Source organism: Trematomus bernacchii, unplaced genomic scaffold (assembly GCF_902827165.1).
Source record: "Trematomus bernacchii unplaced genomic scaffold, fTreBer1.1, whole genome shotgun sequence".
Taxonomy (NCBI): domain Eukaryota; kingdom Metazoa; phylum Chordata; class Actinopteri; order Perciformes; family Nototheniidae; genus Trematomus; species Trematomus bernacchii.
In genome coordinates this window covers 9,273,701-9,292,020 of record NW_022987689.1, presented here as the reverse complement: position 1 = coordinate 9,292,020, position 18,320 = coordinate 9,273,701, and the positions used below count along the sequence as shown (strand labels likewise).

The 18,320-nt window shown below is 40.3% G+C and overlaps 1 protein-coding gene across 1 annotated transcript in view; it reads left to right on the top strand.

Annotated features, from left to right (window-relative positions):
• map4l (microtubule associated protein 4 like) overlaps positions 1-18,320 on the top strand; it is a 75,801-nt gene that overhangs the window by 38,615 nt on the left and 18,866 nt on the right. Inside the window, exons 6-8 of the mRNA XM_034137877.1 lie at positions 13,056-13,411; positions 14,898-15,089; positions 16,749-16,833. Of these exons, the coding sequence (XP_033993768.1) occupies positions 13,056-13,411; positions 14,898-15,089; positions 16,749-16,833 (633 nt within the window). The remainder of the gene's footprint in view (positions 1-13,055; positions 13,412-14,897; positions 15,090-16,748; positions 16,834-18,320) is intronic.

The window sequence follows — 18,320 nt, the reverse complement described above, 5'->3', positions numbered from 1 at the left end:
CTTTAGTTGTCCTTCTCCGTTTGTATCCCACAGTGTCTCTGGGGGAGAGCTTGTTAGTAGCAGGGTTGCAAAAGGTTTTAGAGATTTATACAGTTTAACTTGGGAAACCACATTTAACTATTTCACATTTATAGTCATTCAAGTTTCCAGATATGATTTGCACCAGGCTTTGAGAAGCTACAGCAGGCCTTGCATTGGAATAATACAGCCATCTAGCATTAGCATACTAATGAAAAGAAGCCTGAAAATGGATAGAAAAAGCTGGAGCAAGAGAATCAACTATGGGCTGCCATTGCCACCTGGGTTCTTTAGGCCAGTTTTGGAAACATCTTGTAATCTAAAATCAATCTAACATGATATGACATACATAGTAATATGAGGCAGAAAAAGTGATCAAAACATTTTGATAGAACATTACTTAAAGTAAGTGACAAAATTGATGTCAGAGCAATATTCTATAAAAAGGGGAATTGTATTTGAGAGTGGAGCAACAAACAAATACGCTCTATGGCACAAAGGAAAAATATATTGTATAACAGGCTGCTAAACTCACATAACTCATTATATGGTCTTGCATATAGGATTTGTTGACAGAAAAAAAGAAAGAAAAAATATAAACAGCCTTAGCCTAAAAAAGAATGGTAAGTTATGCGATAAAATCAATAAATGGTTAAAGAAGACCACAGGAGAGGGAGAAATACCATTTGTTTCACATTGAAACAGTGTGTTAGCCGTACAGTGTATAGAAGACGAGTGCTAAGGATACTCACAAGCAGTACAGTGCATTTTTAAGAATAGTTTTGTGTTTTCAGAATTGAGATCCCAATTGAGTGTTTTTTAATTAAATGTTTTGCCTTTTGTAACTCATTGATTTTCAAACAGTGAGGCGACTCGGACAAAACGTTAACAAATATAGCCTCGATTACAGTCCTCAAGTTGTAACCAACAGTTAACTCAGAGGATGATTATCCACCGAATAGAAGTAAGACGATACAGATACAGAGTAAGTAAGCGGACCCACACGTATCTGCATCATGTTGAGAGAAAATGACTGATAAATCAATTATTGCTAATTGGTAAGAGCAACATAACCTTTCTCTATCAGCAGGAAACAGCTCAAATTAACAAGACTAAATGTTGAAAAGGATCAAAATGACAGCTGACTAGGGATTAGGAAGGCTCAATGCTACAACACTCAGTGGCCTAAACAGTAACACTTTATCTTCAACAGGATGAGACCAATCAACGGTTGGGGCGATTTAACGCACAAACCCTGAACCAAACCAATCTATGGTTGTACAGTACATTGTAACGATTTTCTGAAACATCATGAGGACAGTGAGCAATCAGTATCAGCCAAAGCTCATTTCCCGGCTTTCAGATATTCATAACAAAGACACTGAGAACACATTCCTATCACCACCAGCTAGATTCCTTCTATCTGATTTGTTCATTATAACATGAAAGTATTCACATTTTCTGAAGGAGCAAATTGAATACGGGGGAAGGAGGTCAGGTTCAGGATCGCTCTTGTCTGAAATGCCTGAACCTCAGCTGTCATATCTACACATTTCTCTGCTTTAACCTGTAACCCACCTGAATGTTAGCAATAACCCCTAACCCTGAGCCTGACCCAAACGTTAACAGAAGCCTCCACATCTTGCATAACGCCCCTCACTTCCAAGTTTATTGAAACTGAATAACACTCTAATGTCTTCCTCTTCCTCTCTCTGGCTGTTCCCCCCTCTGTGGTTACAGTAGACAAATTGTTTATGGAGGATTATGTAATAATACTCATTCATTTGCACTCATGCTTGACAAGCTGCTCTTGTTAGGTTGGCACAGGCCCTGGGGTGTGTTGGGGGGGAAGTGGGGTTGGTGAGAGACGGTTGGCTGTTATGTGCAGGGAAGAACTCTGGATAGATGTGAGGATGTTATATCAGGAATTTGTTTAAAACAGGTTTTCAAAGGCAGGCTCAAGCCTCTGGAGACATTTAACACCGTCTTCATGTGAACTGGCTGTCTTGGCTTCTTCTGTCTTCTGAGAGCAATGATCACTTTCTGATGGATCCTCACTTTTAACAATGTGAAGGCTACGAGATCTGTGTTCAAAAGAAGCAGTCTTTAGCTTGCAATGCTCTAGGATTTATAGAACAGATTAATACCACACAGACACCATTACTATACATGTATCTGTTAGTATACTTTTTTTTTGTATTGCAGTAGACAAGCTGTGTGGAAGTTTTCTCTTTCCTGTATTTCGTTTTTTTCGTTTTTTGTGCATGTAAATGGTCTGCTAAAGCTGAAATCCCAAAGTTCCCTCCACACTCCCCCCCTGCATTTTTTCATAAGAATGAAAATGAGCATAATAGGCCCCCTTTAGATGGCCAAGGCAAATTGTTCTCAGTTAATACAAGGACTAACACTGTTCAAAAAACTATTTTCTTTATTTGTAATGTAAAACTATCAGATCAGTAGAGAAAATCTAAATGTTGAATGTTCCTCTGTAAGTAGAACTGTTGGATGTGATTTGGCTTTAAGTTTAAAAACAATTATTCAAAATAATTAAATTAATTAATAATCTAAAATACAGAACATATAGTTTGAAAATATAATAAAACCATTTATTTGACTACATGAAAAATGCTAATGGTAGATATTGTATAAGTTCCCTATTTTAATGTGGATCCTCAATGCTTTAAGCATCCTGAATAATTTTCAGTTCAAGAAGAAATGATTTGACTAGAGACTGCTGTATTCCAGATGGTTGCACTCCTTGAAGCCAATTTATGCTCTCTGCCGAGCGTGGAGATGATGATATGAGTGCAGAACGTCATAAGGTCACCCTGACAACAGCATCAGCTAAATGCCTAGAATGTAGATATACATTATGAATTGTATTACTTAAGCCTGCAATTTCATGTAGATACAGTAGAGCAATACTGAAAGTTAGCTGCTACACATTCAGTTTTTCAGCTGAGTCCAGAAAGTCAGTGCTAGGCAAAAACATGGAGATAGGAAAGGCTGAGACTCTTTGCGTCAGAAAAGGTTTAATCCTCCTTGCAAAGCTGTAGTGCAAATCCTGAGAGGAGAGGAGTGGGATATTGCAGCATTCTTGAAGGATCCACTTTTATGGATAGAGTAGAAATCTACACTCGTCCTCACCCTAGCTTTATATAGTCCTGTTCTATATATTGAATCAGGTGGCCTAAAGAAGAGTTTGGACACTTTATAAGCGGTGTGTTATTGGGGCAACATTAACATAGGGGCACCGTAGGAATTGCCTAATGCCAACTATTTATATATTTGACAGCTAAAGGGTCCAGCTTAAATGTATTCCTTTTGTCCAACATATGAATTGTGTGCTCTTTTTCCACGCTGTTCTTCTGTGCTATGACACAACCAGTTTTTGACTGCAGACATTTTGACCTGTTCCACACAGGTGTTCTTTTTTTTAATTAAATTTGTGATGACCCAGTTCAATTTTTTTCATTCAAGTAGCCATGCCAATAACTCAACTCTTGCAACAGGGATGCATCCATAACTAATGTTATTAGCTTTTTCAGCTATGACATGTCAAAATGTCCTTGCTTCTGAGCTTCACTTTCTTTGTGTTTTTTTTGTGGTATATTCTTACATGATACAAAGCAGATATAATTGAAAAACCTCCAATTTCAATAAGAATAACAATGTCAAATGACCATGGAGGCCCTAAAAAAAGTGAGACGCTAATGACTATTGGACTTATTGTACATTCATCAGGTAGCAAAACTCAATCCGATTTTGCGTTGAAAATGTATTAAATATTTTTGACCTAATTATCTCTTACTAACAGGCAGCAGGAAGTCTCTTACACAAATTAAAAGTTTCATATTTATAATTAGAAATAATCTCATTGAGCTGTTATGGATGCCTAGCCTGTATCAAACTGATCATCTCTTTGCAATCCTCTTTGTCCCATGAGAATGTACTGGGAATCTGGGGTTTTATACCTGGTTTGCTCATTTAATCCTGAGAGAAAAAAGGGAGCTGGTTGATGCAAATCTTGAGCTACATGTTTACAGTAAGCTAATTATGCTAGTTTGGTTGTGATTTGATTTAATGTAAAGCTAATCAATGTGATTAGTTGTTCAGCAATAGATGAATACATTACCAATGCAAGATGCTCACCTTACAAATGAACAGTCTGTGTTCATTCTTCCATTCTCAACTTAATGTCATAAGGAACAACAATGAAAGCAACTGAACATGTTGCAATGACGTCAGGCAAGCCACAATCACTGCCAAGAAAAGTTTAGTCCAATGCAATATACCTTTTATTTAATCAAATTAATTATTGTCAACTATTGTTATTAAGCAGTGAGCGGGTGAAAAAATGGCACGCACATAATAATTTCAGTGAAGGCACAAATTAATCAAGACGAGAGCACACTATTCAGGGAATGAAGTACCATTTCATGACGTCAAGGGCGAAAAATTATAGGCTTTAAAAATAATATTATCTTTTATTATTTTTTTTACTTCCGTGGCCAATCATGGGCTGAATCAGGGAGTCCAATCAGAGTCTAGTCAGGATGATTACAGTCTTCAGTGATGTCTCACTCATCTCTCTTGTGAATCTCACTCCGTATCAACATGTGAACAGTGGCAGTCATATTGCAGCTGAAAAACTGTGGCAACCATTGATCAGTGTGTGTGCATGTTTGCCACTATGCGTGTGAATGTATGTGATCATGTGTTTTCATGTGGGTATGCTTGGGCAAGTTTGTTGCTAGGGGCTAGATGCTGAAATTGTGCTCCGGCGAATGAGGGAATATTCCGCGCTGTCATGTGACCGTGTGATGTCAGAGAGAGAGAGAAAGAAAACAGAGATAGAGGGAGAGAGAGAGAGAGAGAGCAAGGTACAATTTAGCCCCACAGCTGATCCGTGCAGTGCTCAGAGAGAAGCAGAGACAACCAGACACACACATTCTCACTCTCGCACGCACTCTTTTGCCTTGCCTGTAAACACATGCACATCACACACATCAGCACAGTTGAACCCACAGAGAACTCCGAGGCATCATCTTAAAGAAAAAAAGAGAGGATGCATTGCTTACTGTACTTTCCAAGCTCATAACACTTTGGATACTGAGGACATTTCTGCATCCTGGAAGAGTAAAAGGACACTTACTGGAGATAGAAACGAGCAGGAAACCTGGAGACAGTGATAAAGAAGAAGCAACAATTACAAAGACAACGACGAAAGAACTGGAAAGAGACTGACCTAGCAAGAAAAAGGGCAAGACAACAGAGGGAGAATGTCCTTTCTGTCTGGCTCGCCTTGGCAGCAGCCTGGCATTATTAGTGGAAGCAGCGGGTGCGGACAACCTTCCAGTGGGCATCCGCAGCAGCACAAACCTCCAACTACCCTCTCTGGTGCCAGCATCCCTGTGGTCCCGGCCTCCACTCCGCTGCCCACCTCCAGCCTGGCCTCTGACCGGAGCAGTGACTGGCACTACCAAGGCCAGATGGCACCGGGGGGGCAGGCTGCTGCTGCATCACAGGGGGGATCAAAAATAACTTTATCAGAAGATGAGGCTAAATTAGGGCGGGGCAAGGCCGAGGGGACTTTGTATGGGATGGTGGCAGAAGCACCAGGAACGCAGAGCTTAAAGATGCCAGCACTGAAGATAGAGGATGATGGGACCATAGGCGGCAGGCCAAGGGAGGATGGACATAGGCTGGGAGGGGCAGGGGGGTCATTAGGGAGTAGAGGACAAAGCCCCAGCAGCCCCTTATCTTCTCACTCTTCCCCTTCTTCTTCAATACATTCCCCTTCTATCTCACCTGGAAGAACCTTCCCGGATTCTGCGCTAGATCGTAAACCCACATCAGACTCTAACTTTGGACAGAATTATTCAGGCAACAAGGATGGATTTTACATCCAGGGATCTCAAGTGTCTACACAGTGCTTGCCTCCCCCTTTGAATCTTGGTTTCACTGGAAGTACAAGATCAAGCCCTGGGAATAAAGATGAGAAGAAATCTGATACGTCCTCTACATCCGAAGGGCTACTCGGAAGTTTGAAAGAAAGTTCAGTTGGAGCTCCAACTAATCAAACGCTCAAGCCATGTTTAGGAAAGCAAAGTAAAGTTGATATACAGCCTACTGGCACTGCTCCTTCTGCTGTCAACCTAACCGAAAGTAAGGACCGTATCACAGCAGGCCTACCTCCACCCTCAGCCAACCTTGGTGTGGTTGGGTGTGTAGAAGGGAAGAGGATGGAAAAAGAAAATTCAAGCCATACAGATAAAGGAGTCGCAACAGGCATGTCACCACAGGACGTAAGTTGTGTTGAAGAAAAGAGAATGGGATCATGTGCTGTCTTGAGCAGAGAGACAAAAACTAGCCAAAGCAGTGAACTGCCACAGCGGACTGCAGTGAGACGGGCTATGTCTGACTGTTCACACCTGTCTGTCCCCATGATGATGGCCGGAGCGTACCCCACAGGTATGGGAGGCTTGCCAGGAATGATACCAAACATGCCGAATTTTGACCCAATGGGAACAGCGTGCCCACCCAGGTCGCCCTACCAACACGTGGCTGTCCGACGCTCGCTCACGGTCACCGATGGCACAGAAGCTGCAGCCGAAATGGCAACAATGTTGTCAGCCCCGTTAATGAGGTCAGGTGTATTGCCATCATCCCCACCTCCTAAGAGGCATCAAGGGAGCTGTGAGACCAATCTATTACTTCCTGTACCACTCCCTACAGCAACGCCCATTAACAGCACCCAAGATAGTAAACTAAACACAAAGGGTAAGAGTTTCTTCAAGCGTTTGTTTGTATCTGTTGGAATGGGTATGAGAAAACAAACAGAGTAGAAATATAGGTACATTTACAGGGTAGATTGACCAGGTAAACCTAATTTGGTGGAATTAGAGGGTTTGTAGCCAATATGGCCACTAGGAGGTAGAGGTTTGCTACTGAAACGAGAGGATATTTTTTTTATTGTTAATTTTTTTATTTTCTTAAGCTTGCTTGATGTTGTCTTCAGCATCAGAAACTCGTAGGAGTAGCCAAAGCGAACTAGTCACAGTTCTTTTAGATATTTCAAGCGCTATTTCTACAGCACACCTAGCCCAAATGTGATTTGTTTTTTTAGGAGTTGTTCATCTCTTTATATCCCTGCTATGACTTGTATTTTTCAGAATGAAAGAATAATGATTTTACAGCTCCAACAGAGTAGACCATGAGCAGTGTTCCATCTTTCATGTTCCTCTGTCTTCATTTTTGAAAGGGGGTGTGTATCATGTGCATTTCATGATTATACAGCTATGCTTAAGAGTGCTTGAAATCCTTTTTTTGTCCTTACTGCCGCTGCACCTGAGCACAACCATGGCATTACAGCTTATCGCATTTGGCTAAGTATATGTTTTTCTCTGTGCATTATTTTCCAACTTCAGCTATGTCTGAAAAGAGGTGTATTTTTAAATATCATTAGGAGGCTGCCACACTGCTGGTTGCCACTTTGCTTGAAAGCACACGCACTATACATGCAACATGCTGTTGCAGTCAGTGGCTCTGAACATTCTTTATGTTCATCCTTTCAGTCTTGATTTTGCCAATTCTACTGATGGACTATACTGTACCATTATCCACCTGTGGATTTCCATTATGCCTCTGTGTGTTCCTCTTTGTCAGAGTTGCATTGATTATCACTGCTTTCAGTTTTACAAGCTTTACATTCCACTGACAGGGAAAGCCTTGCTGCCAAAATATCTATTTATAGTTATATATCCATTTCATGTTTTCTACCCAGTTTGTAGTCTTTCAGCCAAGTGGAGGAGCAACTAACTGGTTGGTTAATTAATTTAAGACCGCGTTGTACATGTCAACAAGTGGGGTATTGTTTAAAGAAGGTATATGAGGTTTATCTTTGAGGTCACACATGCCATCTGGAGCACTTTGAATTTGCAAGGAGATTTTCACAAATGTAGGTTAATAGTGATGAAAAACTAAAGGGAAAGTGTGTGGAGGGAGCTGGCAGAGGATTATGAAACGACCAGCCCAGGGATTAGAACATAACATAATCGCTGGTTGGGATTATTACCGTTGTATTGTAGTGATGATATGGCTTCATATAAGAAAGGTAATGAGAATACACTGTATATTTCTCTGCCAATGTGATTTACTCTTTCATCCAGCTACTGTATGTTCTGTTTTTCCGACTGCAGTAGGCAGAGAAAAGCTAGGACATTGATTAGACATTGACTGTGACTGTAGTCATTCAAATATAGAGCAGCTATTTCTAGCAACTCGCGTGCGTGTGTGAGCATACGCGCATGGGTACATGTGTGTAGGTGAATAGCTTCCACTGACGTGAATCTTACAGATTTGAAAGTCACACGCCCCCACAGACATGCTGACAGTAGACAGCATGTTGATTTGGCACAAAAAGATAGAAATAGATCAACACTGAATAATACACAGTACACAGCTGTAAGGGGAGGGGTGTAGGAAACTTGTGAAAAAGTGTGAAGTGTGAAACAAGGAACTCAAACAGTGATAAAACAACCAATTCCTTAAACAGACGGGCTCAGGTACCTGCAGTCATGTTGGAATCTTTTGACCCTCGCTTACCGTTTGTTGGGGACAGCACATCCAGAGGGAAAAATTACCAATAAATGAAAAACGCTTGAATTTATCTTTCACATTGTACTGTAGCTTTGAATGAGAGGAAAGGCAAACAGGTGCACCACCTGCATGTGGTTAGTCAGTGCCCCAGTTTCAAACCTTACACTTCTTCTTCTGGACAAAAATCATGGTGTGTCACATTAAAGGAAACATTTACATTTGAAAAAAGCTAAGCATGCCATTTCTGATGCAAATTTTGATCTGATGACGAAGTGAAGAATGTCGCCAGTCCTGTTATTTTCAACTAAAACTTCAATCAACATTTATCATAGAGCCAATGCATTTGCACTATTGTCAAAAACCTAGCAGCAAATAGTAAATGAGGGACAATTTGATATGCAACTAACATAGCACTTAGGGCACATGCTGTACCTCTAGGTCAATGGTGCATTCACTTGCTACTCACATAGTTGCATATAAATGTTTATTAGCTTTAAGAATTGATATCTGTTTCCGAGTTGTTCAAGCTGCAAAAAATCCTAAACTCACAATGTCAAAGTAACACAATTAATGTATCTCCCCTGTTTTGGATCTGCTCCAAAGTGTAATGTGTTTGTCATTGACAGATGTTACACCCTTTCACATGATTTCATGAAAATTGGGACAGTAGTTTTTCCATAATCCTACAGTCAGATAAACAGACAGACAAACGGAGCAGAAACATACCCTTGTTGGAAGTAATAATACACAAATTCATTTTTTGCAAGGGCTTTCCAGAAACTAAACAGGGTTTGTTTCTCATACACTGTAGTGACACCCAGCATAACTCAGTTTTGTGTACTGTATGTCAATGCAATGTCATGTGGATAATTACTATCAGAATGTTTATTGATTGCCCTGTTTGTCACTGTGCTAGCTTGATAGCTATCATGCTAGCAAGCAGGAGCTAAAGCTGTCAATATGCGAACTGGGATTGTGTGTAAGTGTGAGACAGAATGGTGTGTGTGTGTGTGTGTGTGTGTGTGTGTGTGTGGTGTGTTGTGTGTGTGTGTGTGTGTGTGTGTGTGTGTGTGTGTGTGTGTGTGTGTGTGTGTGTGTGTGTGTGTGTGTGTGTGTGTGTGTGTGTGTGTGTGTGTGTGTGTGTGTGTGTGTGTGTGTGTGTGTGTGTGTGTGTGTGTGTGTGTGTGTGTGTGTGTGCCGCCTGCAGTCAAATATCCTTGCACCAGCTCCATGTCTGTGTAGGTTAGTCATGCTCTGATTTATGTGGCAGTCAACTCTCTCTCTCTATTTCTCTTTTTTCACAAACACAGGCACACTCACACACACAGCTGGTGGCCGGCAGCTATGTTTTGTGGCGTGATATTAGATAGATCCTCTGTGTTCACAGCCAGCCGTTTCATGTTGGATGAGTCATATAGCCTGTGTCGCAGGGTGCAGTGATACAGTGATGTAAACTACTGTAACATGAGCCTAAAGATAGATAAAGTCTATTAGAATAATAAAGCCCCTCCTGTATATATAGATTTATTGTGAGTGCTTTCAGCCCTTCACTCTTAATTTTCCGTTGTGAGATTGATGTTGTTGTTGAAACCTATTATTCTGTCCGTTTCCAAAGGTTTCATTCAGTTAGATTTTCCCAAACGGAAAGAAATATAACAATTTACCATCTTTCCTTACTCCATATGCAGTTAAAATATCTGCCAAGTTAAAGGGTGATTTTGTGATGATCACTGTTTCTATTGATGATGCTAAAAAAATGTTGGGCGCAGAACTGCAAATATGACAACACCGCTTCAACAAAGTATGGCGGGGCAGGAACAATACAAAATTGCACAATAGACATTTCCAACAACTGTGCAATGATACAAATAATACCGCAAATTTGAAGCAGGAAGTTGTTACGTACTGTAAACTGTAGGACAGTTTGGGTATTAATAACGAGTCTTTTCTGATTGTCTGACTACTTGTTTTTCTTGCCCCAGCAGACTTTTCTTTACTGCAATCCTAAAATCTAGAATCCATTTTCAAAATCTCTGAGCTTCATCAGCACATCTGGTGATAAAGACAATGACTTTGGGTTAAAAGCAAAAAGAAAACGTATTTGTGGCCTTTTCTCTTGCTCTATCTCTGTTCGACAATACTTTGGATCTGCTGCATCTATTTGTATCTGTTTTTTTTTATTTAAAGGATCAATAATGAGTCCAACAATGTTATAGCAGATCAATCTTTAATCAGTGGAGCTCGTTAAAGTCTGGATTTTTATGTTGTGGCTGGAAAAACAAAATAGAATTTGCCACAGCACCCAGAGTAGGTTAAGGAATGAATTTCCCTTTTTAGTTTCCAAAGAAACGGCAGTGAACTACAGTTGTCATGAGCTAAATATTGTAAGGTATACACATCTTTTCAGTTGCTTTACTGGAAATAGAAAAATGATAATAATGATGCATCCAAAATCAGACTGGACCAAAACACTGCAAGGAATCTTTGAATCAACCTCATTAACATTCATGAAACAATTTGGTGTCACTGAGAGGCTTTGTGAAGCAGCTGCAGCAAGTGATGAGTTTGCATTAAATCAGCGAGGAATTGCAAGCAAAAAACTGACTTGATCCCAGCTTGATGAAGCACAACAAAAAAATAATGTTGGACGAATAACGAGATCAGAGATGCAGGAGGAAAACCAAACTCCAAATGAGACAGACTCTGAACATACTTGAGCTTTTACAGTTGGCAACACATAGGCCGCTCTTTTGAGAATACTCCATGCTCATAATTACAGTATCATTCTGATTAAGGCTCCGGGCTGAGCTAATTTGCAATCACAGTTTAAAGTAACATAACAAAATATATCTTGTTTGATGGTAGTCATCGTTCTAGAGGGACACACTCTACAGTATGTAGCCGGCTTGATTGCTAGAGAAAACACACTGGCAGCAAATTGGCATAGTTTCAGAGGAGATAGAGCAGTTCTAGCACTGCAAACCTCAGCACAGGGGGTAATGAGGGAACATTAGGGCACAGCATAGGCCGGTCCAGTGTCACTGTTATGTAAGCGATGTCTTGGTGGCAACAAAGAGCCCCTGTCTCTTTCTGTCCCCCATCCCTCCGGCCCGCCGGCTGTCTGTCCTTAACCCCGTCAACCTCCCCGAACTCCTTATGTCTCTGTCTCCCTCTGTGCACGTTTCCCTGTCACACTTCCCCCTTGCTTACAATTATAATCACTCTTTTTTTCTTATTCTGTGCTCACGCTATGAATCAGCTGTTGGCAACATTGGTTCTGCAACCCAGTTGACCTTGTGCTTCCTCTAAGGAGGAAAGATGTCCCTGCATGGTGTTTACATAATCCTGGAAAACACATGAAGAACACTGAACCAAGGACATACACTTTTCAACCTTTGAGTTCATTAATAAACGACACACATACAATAACTTTTCTATAAAAATACACTTCACTATTTGGTCTATACGGTCGTTTATGGCCCAGTCAAACTGCTCTGGTTGGTTACTGGCCATCACCTGCATGAACATGTTGCTCCATACATCACTATAATGGAAAGTTACTGTACAAATCTTAGGAATACAGAAAATACATACAATTGGAACGCCACACATTTTTCTCATGAAGTTGGGTAACTGATCATAAGGAGAACGACTGAGCCTTTGGAAACAGTTGTATAATGTGCTCTGTGACTCAGGAAGAGCTTTATGTCATTAAGGTTATCCTGGATTAATATTGAAGTGAACAGATTTGTGTGCAAACTGACGATATGATGATGTTAAGACTGGGACATGCAAAAAGGGTCTTAAGTAAAGATGCCACAGATATGCATTAAGGTTCAAATCAGCATCTTGATCCATGCTAAGGACTAAAAGTCCAGAAATCTCAGCCTCTGCTGCAAATCCCAGTTTGACCGTTTCTTTTAAATCTCTCTCCAGCTAAATGTTGGTGATTCAATCATTTGAGTACCCCTTTTAAGAATTAGAAATAGGTGTGTCAGAATGACAACTGATAAACTCCCACAAAAAGAGTACAATGGCAATGCTGTGCAATTTTCCTACTTTTGTATAATTATATTTGATAATGTAAAAACATGACTGAACATGACCAAAGCCATCCCAAACCACAAAGTGTTTGTGCCTTAAACCAAAAGATCCTTCAACATTACTGTAATTTTCTTCATAGCACTTTCTCAAGTGAAAAACCTAAAATCACCAAAACATTTGTGCATCCATCTTCCTTTTTCTCAGCTCCTATCCATCCAAAGATCGTGCTGTTAACAAGTTGTACTTGTAAACGTCATGTACTGTAGAATTGTCTTTATTTATACAGTGAAACATGTTGTTGCATAGTGACACATCTTGAGACATTTGTTGAAAGCAAGTTTTATTTTGTTAAAATAAATGTGATGCTGACAATGACATTCTCTCTCTCATAGTGAAATCTGACAACAAGGACAAACAGGAGAAGACAGACTTAATGTCAAGCAAGACAGCCAAGTTGGACACCTTTGACAAGAAAGAAGAGCAGCAGAAGAAGGATGCTGGTCCAGAAAAGAACCAAAAGTCTGAGAAGATCCTCAAGGAGGAGGATAAGATCGAGAAGATGAACGCGGAGAAAAACAAGGAAAAGGCAGAGAAGGGGGACAAGCCGGAGAAGACCAACAAGGATGAGAAGAAGGAAGATGAGAAAAAGCTGGCTGAGAAGAAAGATGATAAGGGAGCGAAAGGGACAGCCAAGTCTCCAACAGGCCCCGGCAGCAAGACCCTGCCAAGCCCTGACAGCAAGAACAAGGTGGGTGACACACGCACGCACACACACACACACAGATGCACACACACACATCTGTTATCCACACACATTTCCTGCATCCAATTTCACACACTCAAAGGGGGAGAGTGTCCAGTGGTTCCAGAAACAGCCTATCACCCAAAGGTCACAGCTTTGACCTCTGCCACAGCCGGTGTGTCTAACAACAGCATGTTAAAGTGTCCTTGAGCAGGACACACTATTTCCTGCCTGTCCGCACACAAACGCAAACACACACACACACACACACACACACACACACACACACACACACACACACACACGCACACACACACACATCAATGCTCGGGCTGATGGCAGAAATTACCCAGGCATCTTCCACTTCAATCAGAGCACTGTTAGCACCTGAGGCCACTGTCATAGCTGAGTAGATGTGTTGCACCATCCATCTTTTTATGGCTGCAACTATTCATTATTTTCCCCATGGAACCATCTGCAGATCATTTTACAGAAACAAATTATTACAAAATAACAAAAGATTGTTTCTTTATGCCGAATGTGATGTCAAAAATGCCTGTTTTGTTTAACCCACTAACAAAAGCAGCAAATAACCAGCTGGAATGTTGAATCATAAGATTATTACTTTTTTGTTTTAATCTGGTTAGTTTTATATTGATTTAGTTATTCATTAATTGATAGTCGCTGCAGCTCTACTTGGACAGAGAATAAACTACTTAAGACACATGATAGACAGATATGAGACTGGAGAAGAGTGGCACAAATATGTATCCAAATGACCAAATGCTTCCATTAGCAACTAAGCTAAAAGTTGCTAACTGACAGGAAGGAAGCTTTAGAGAGCCTTATCAATATCTCTACATTGATTAGCATGATGTAGAATCCTTAGAACACAATTCTAGAGGGAGTAAACAGCCCAGTGCAGAGAAATAGACAAAACTCAGAGAGCTGTTGTGACTCACTCGAGCTAGCATGTTCCCAGCTGGCTAGCATGTAGGAAATTAGCATGCCAGCTACAGTAGTTCACCAGCTAGCCCTATGAGTTGTCATTACTCACCAAGCTTCAAAACAGCACCTGTTTCGTGAAGGTACATTTAGTGTAGAACTATCTGTGCCTTTAGTATGTGTAAGAAGTGCTAAATGTACATCATTTAGATTATGTGGGTGCATAATGAGTGTCTGCAGAGAATCCTATATCTAAAACCTCAGTTTGGTATCATATGCTGCTCTTTAACTGCTTCTCATTTCATCAGATTTGAGGCTTATAATTTTATAATTTACCACTCATTAACCCTCAAAATAGGCTATAAATTGCTTATTTTAGATGTTTTGTATGGTTGCTGGCTGTCTGCCATACCATGCTGTCATTGCAATCGGAGATTACATCTCTGAATTTTTTTCTCTACCTCTATCTGTCCTCCTGTTTCTTTCTTTTCCACCCTCCTATGTTTTTTTACTGTATTGTGGCTTCTTGTAATTCCATTATCATCAGCCTGATGTGGGTTCAACTAAGCCAAACTCAGCCAAATCCCGCCCATCCACCCTCACCACCAATGGCGAGGCCGCCGGGGCCAAACGCCCCTCCCCAACCACAGCCTCAGCCAATAAAAAAAGCCCTGTACCCAAGGCAACCACACCTACCGCTGCGAAGCGGCCGCCAACTGGCTCCGCCAAGGCTGCAAAGGTGAGTATAATCCACATGGGTAGATTTTTTCTTTGAATGAAGATTGGCCTATTTCAGCTCTCTGTACTTATGTTCTTTTGGACATTGGATACATAAATAATATTCAAAGTCAGATTTAGCTCAGTCTAAATGCCCTTAAGTGAGCTCACTTGAATGGACTTCCCACACAAGTAGTTCCCAGCATGCATTATTCTGGTTTGAAGTCAAACAGAGGCAATACTAAAGGGTATGAGCTAAGGTTACCTGTTTTTATTTACATCTTGTTAACTAACATTTGGTCACCAACAATTATTTTGATATTATACTTTCAACTATGTAGTTGTTTTTTTAAATAAGTCACATTCAAGCTGGAGAGTTTACAGCAGCCTTGGAGAGGTACAGGAAGTCAAAGAAAAAATGACTTCCTTTTACATTATCCCAGATTGAATCAAATGTTATGAGACCAATCTGTTCAGCGTTTACTCATTAATAATTGTTGTCTCAATGATGTTCTTCTGTTTGACATGGTAGCCTATTAAACTGTTATCTTTGCTCATCATACCCTCCATATTTCTCAATGATTTAATTTGTTAATTAAGATGGACTAGAATTCTAGACAGCTATCATATAAGTTTACCGCAGTACATCTATTAGCTTGATCGCTGTTCCTCTAAATCAAAAACAATCGTGGCCTGTCATGTCACATGATACTTTAAGAATTAAAACATTTAATATTATTACTGTAGACCTAAACAGATTGTGGGCAGCTGTGAGGAATTTCAGTAATATAAGCTGAATGTATTAAGACTCTGATAAGTCACTATCAACGACACATCATATGTAAACAAAACAAAATCCTCATATTGCAAAATCAGACAACAAAATAAAGATTACCCTCAATTCAATAAAAAGTGTTAATGTTGATAGAACATGTCCACCAATCAGCTTATATAAAGAAAGAGCAAATAATGTCCTGTTTTGCATTAGGTGGAGACAACTGCAGCACCTGGCTGCAGTTGTCTAACTGGCTGCATTGTGCGGCTAATGCCCATGATTAACTCAAGTGTAATCACCATGGCTGTTTTAAAGCCTGGAGTTTGCTATTTTGACCACACCATCTTGGTTTTTGGCTGCCACCATCTTGATTTTTTGGCTATTGCCGTCTTGGCATTTTTGAATCAGCAGTGATCATGATGATGCTACTAAGTACCTGTATAAGCAAACACTGAACAACAGATTTTTAGGCAACTGAAATGTAACAATTACATTTCATGATTTGAATAAACACTGTGAAAGGGTTAAAGTTCTAAAACGAACAAATCACGAACAACACCCAAACCAGACAACACTGTTATAGCGACCTGTCAATCACAGCTGGCCCTGCCAAAATCATAGCCTGCTATTATACTTCAAATAGAACATCATGCTTTATTGAAACAGAACTAAAACTAGAGGTTTAGTCAATAAACAGATTTTCACAATGCTTACTGAGGTAGCAAATCAAGTTAGAGAAAGGGTCATTTTCTCATAGACTTTTATACAATCTGACTTCACTTGGCAAAGACAAGTTTTAGGTACTACTTCATAGGCTTCACTAGTGTAAAACCCGTACTTACAAACTCCCAAAAACGCTCACAGCTCATCTGTCTCGTGTTATGTGATTTGTATTGTAATTTCCAGACTCCAGAAAATGAAAAACGGACACCTGTGCCAAAGGCCACGCCCACACCCCGTGCGGCTGCCAGTAAGAACGGCTCCCCTGCTGGTAAGTGCACTCACAGCAGTAACATGATGTATTGTACATCTCCAGTGTTTGCCTGCCCTCTGTATCTGATTGTGTGATACAACAGAGTTATCACAGGCAGTTTTTCCGCTCTGCTTTGGCTAGTTCATAGTGTTGAAAGTGCAAACATGACCTCTACAACAGGACCTGATCTTTCTACACTAGCTAGAAAATGACTCACAATGTAAACTGGCTGCACTCCAGGCAACAGGCAAACTGAATTGCTACCATATGTTAAACTGTATCACATTCGAGAGCTGGCTTTTAAAGACACCCTGCTGGTATTTTTAACCATGCATCACAAACAGCATCTCACCTCTCTGAGAAAGCTATGACTCAGTGAGAGCTATGTGAGTCCAACAGGCTTTCTGCCTTTTGTGCGCTTCAGCTCAGCACACTCAGAGAATATCATTTATTCAGCCCATTCACAGTGATGGGTGTTACTGTATGTACTGCGAGGTGCATATTTCATTTTAGTTGCATGAGTGAGCTCCATTAATTTGGTTGCTGTTGCCCTGATGACAGCAGTTTAGTGTCATTTCTTTATGCCTCTTCCACGTTGGCAGCATTACAAATACAGCACAACTTTATCAACATGATGGACATACTGTCACACCTTTTAGAAACTGTGAAATGACTCAGTTTTGCTCACTTTGCAAGCAACACAATCTTCAAGTCAGCTTTACATCCTATAGAGTTGATCAATCAAGAACATTTGGCAACTTATTTATGAGCAGCCAACCACAGAAATGTGTTGGAAATGAAATCTTGACTATGGCAATCACACGCTTCTTCCCCTATTGATGGGATTTTGGCAATAGAAAAATACACGACAACTTCCAGCTTGTCATACCTCTCAAGTATTCTATAGCGTATTTTTGAAAAATCTAATAATAGTGTTTGGTGACTTGTTGCAAGCAGTAGCAATATTTATTTCCTTTTAAAATTGTTATGGCTAATGTGTTAAATATGTGTCTCTTTCGCTGTTTAGTCTGTTCCTTCACCAGTTAGTCTGTCGCTTTGTCTATCTACAGATAAGTGCTTGGCAGGCCAGGTACACTCAGCGTGTTTTTTTAAGCAGCTTAGAGCTTCAATCTTTATGTGAGCGCTGAGAATAAACCGTAAATGTGGGTTAAACCAAATTAAGGGCTAAAAAAAACATCATTCTTTGGTAAAATAAAAATAGTGATCATCGGAGGTTTAATGTGTTAGTTAAATTGGTAACACATTTTACAAAAGCTATGCCAGAGATGCTTGTGCTGTGGATTTTATTGAAAAAAACTGACGTATATTTGTCAGAAAAGATTGACCCATAGACTACTTTGTGTACAGTCTACACATATGGCACACAAGTTTCTTCCCACTGTATTTCAGACCTAATGGTCAACCCGGCTATTTGTCCAGACACCACCAGTGTAGCTACGTCACTTCTTTGCATCCTGATTTATAAGCAAACAAGCTACAGGGAG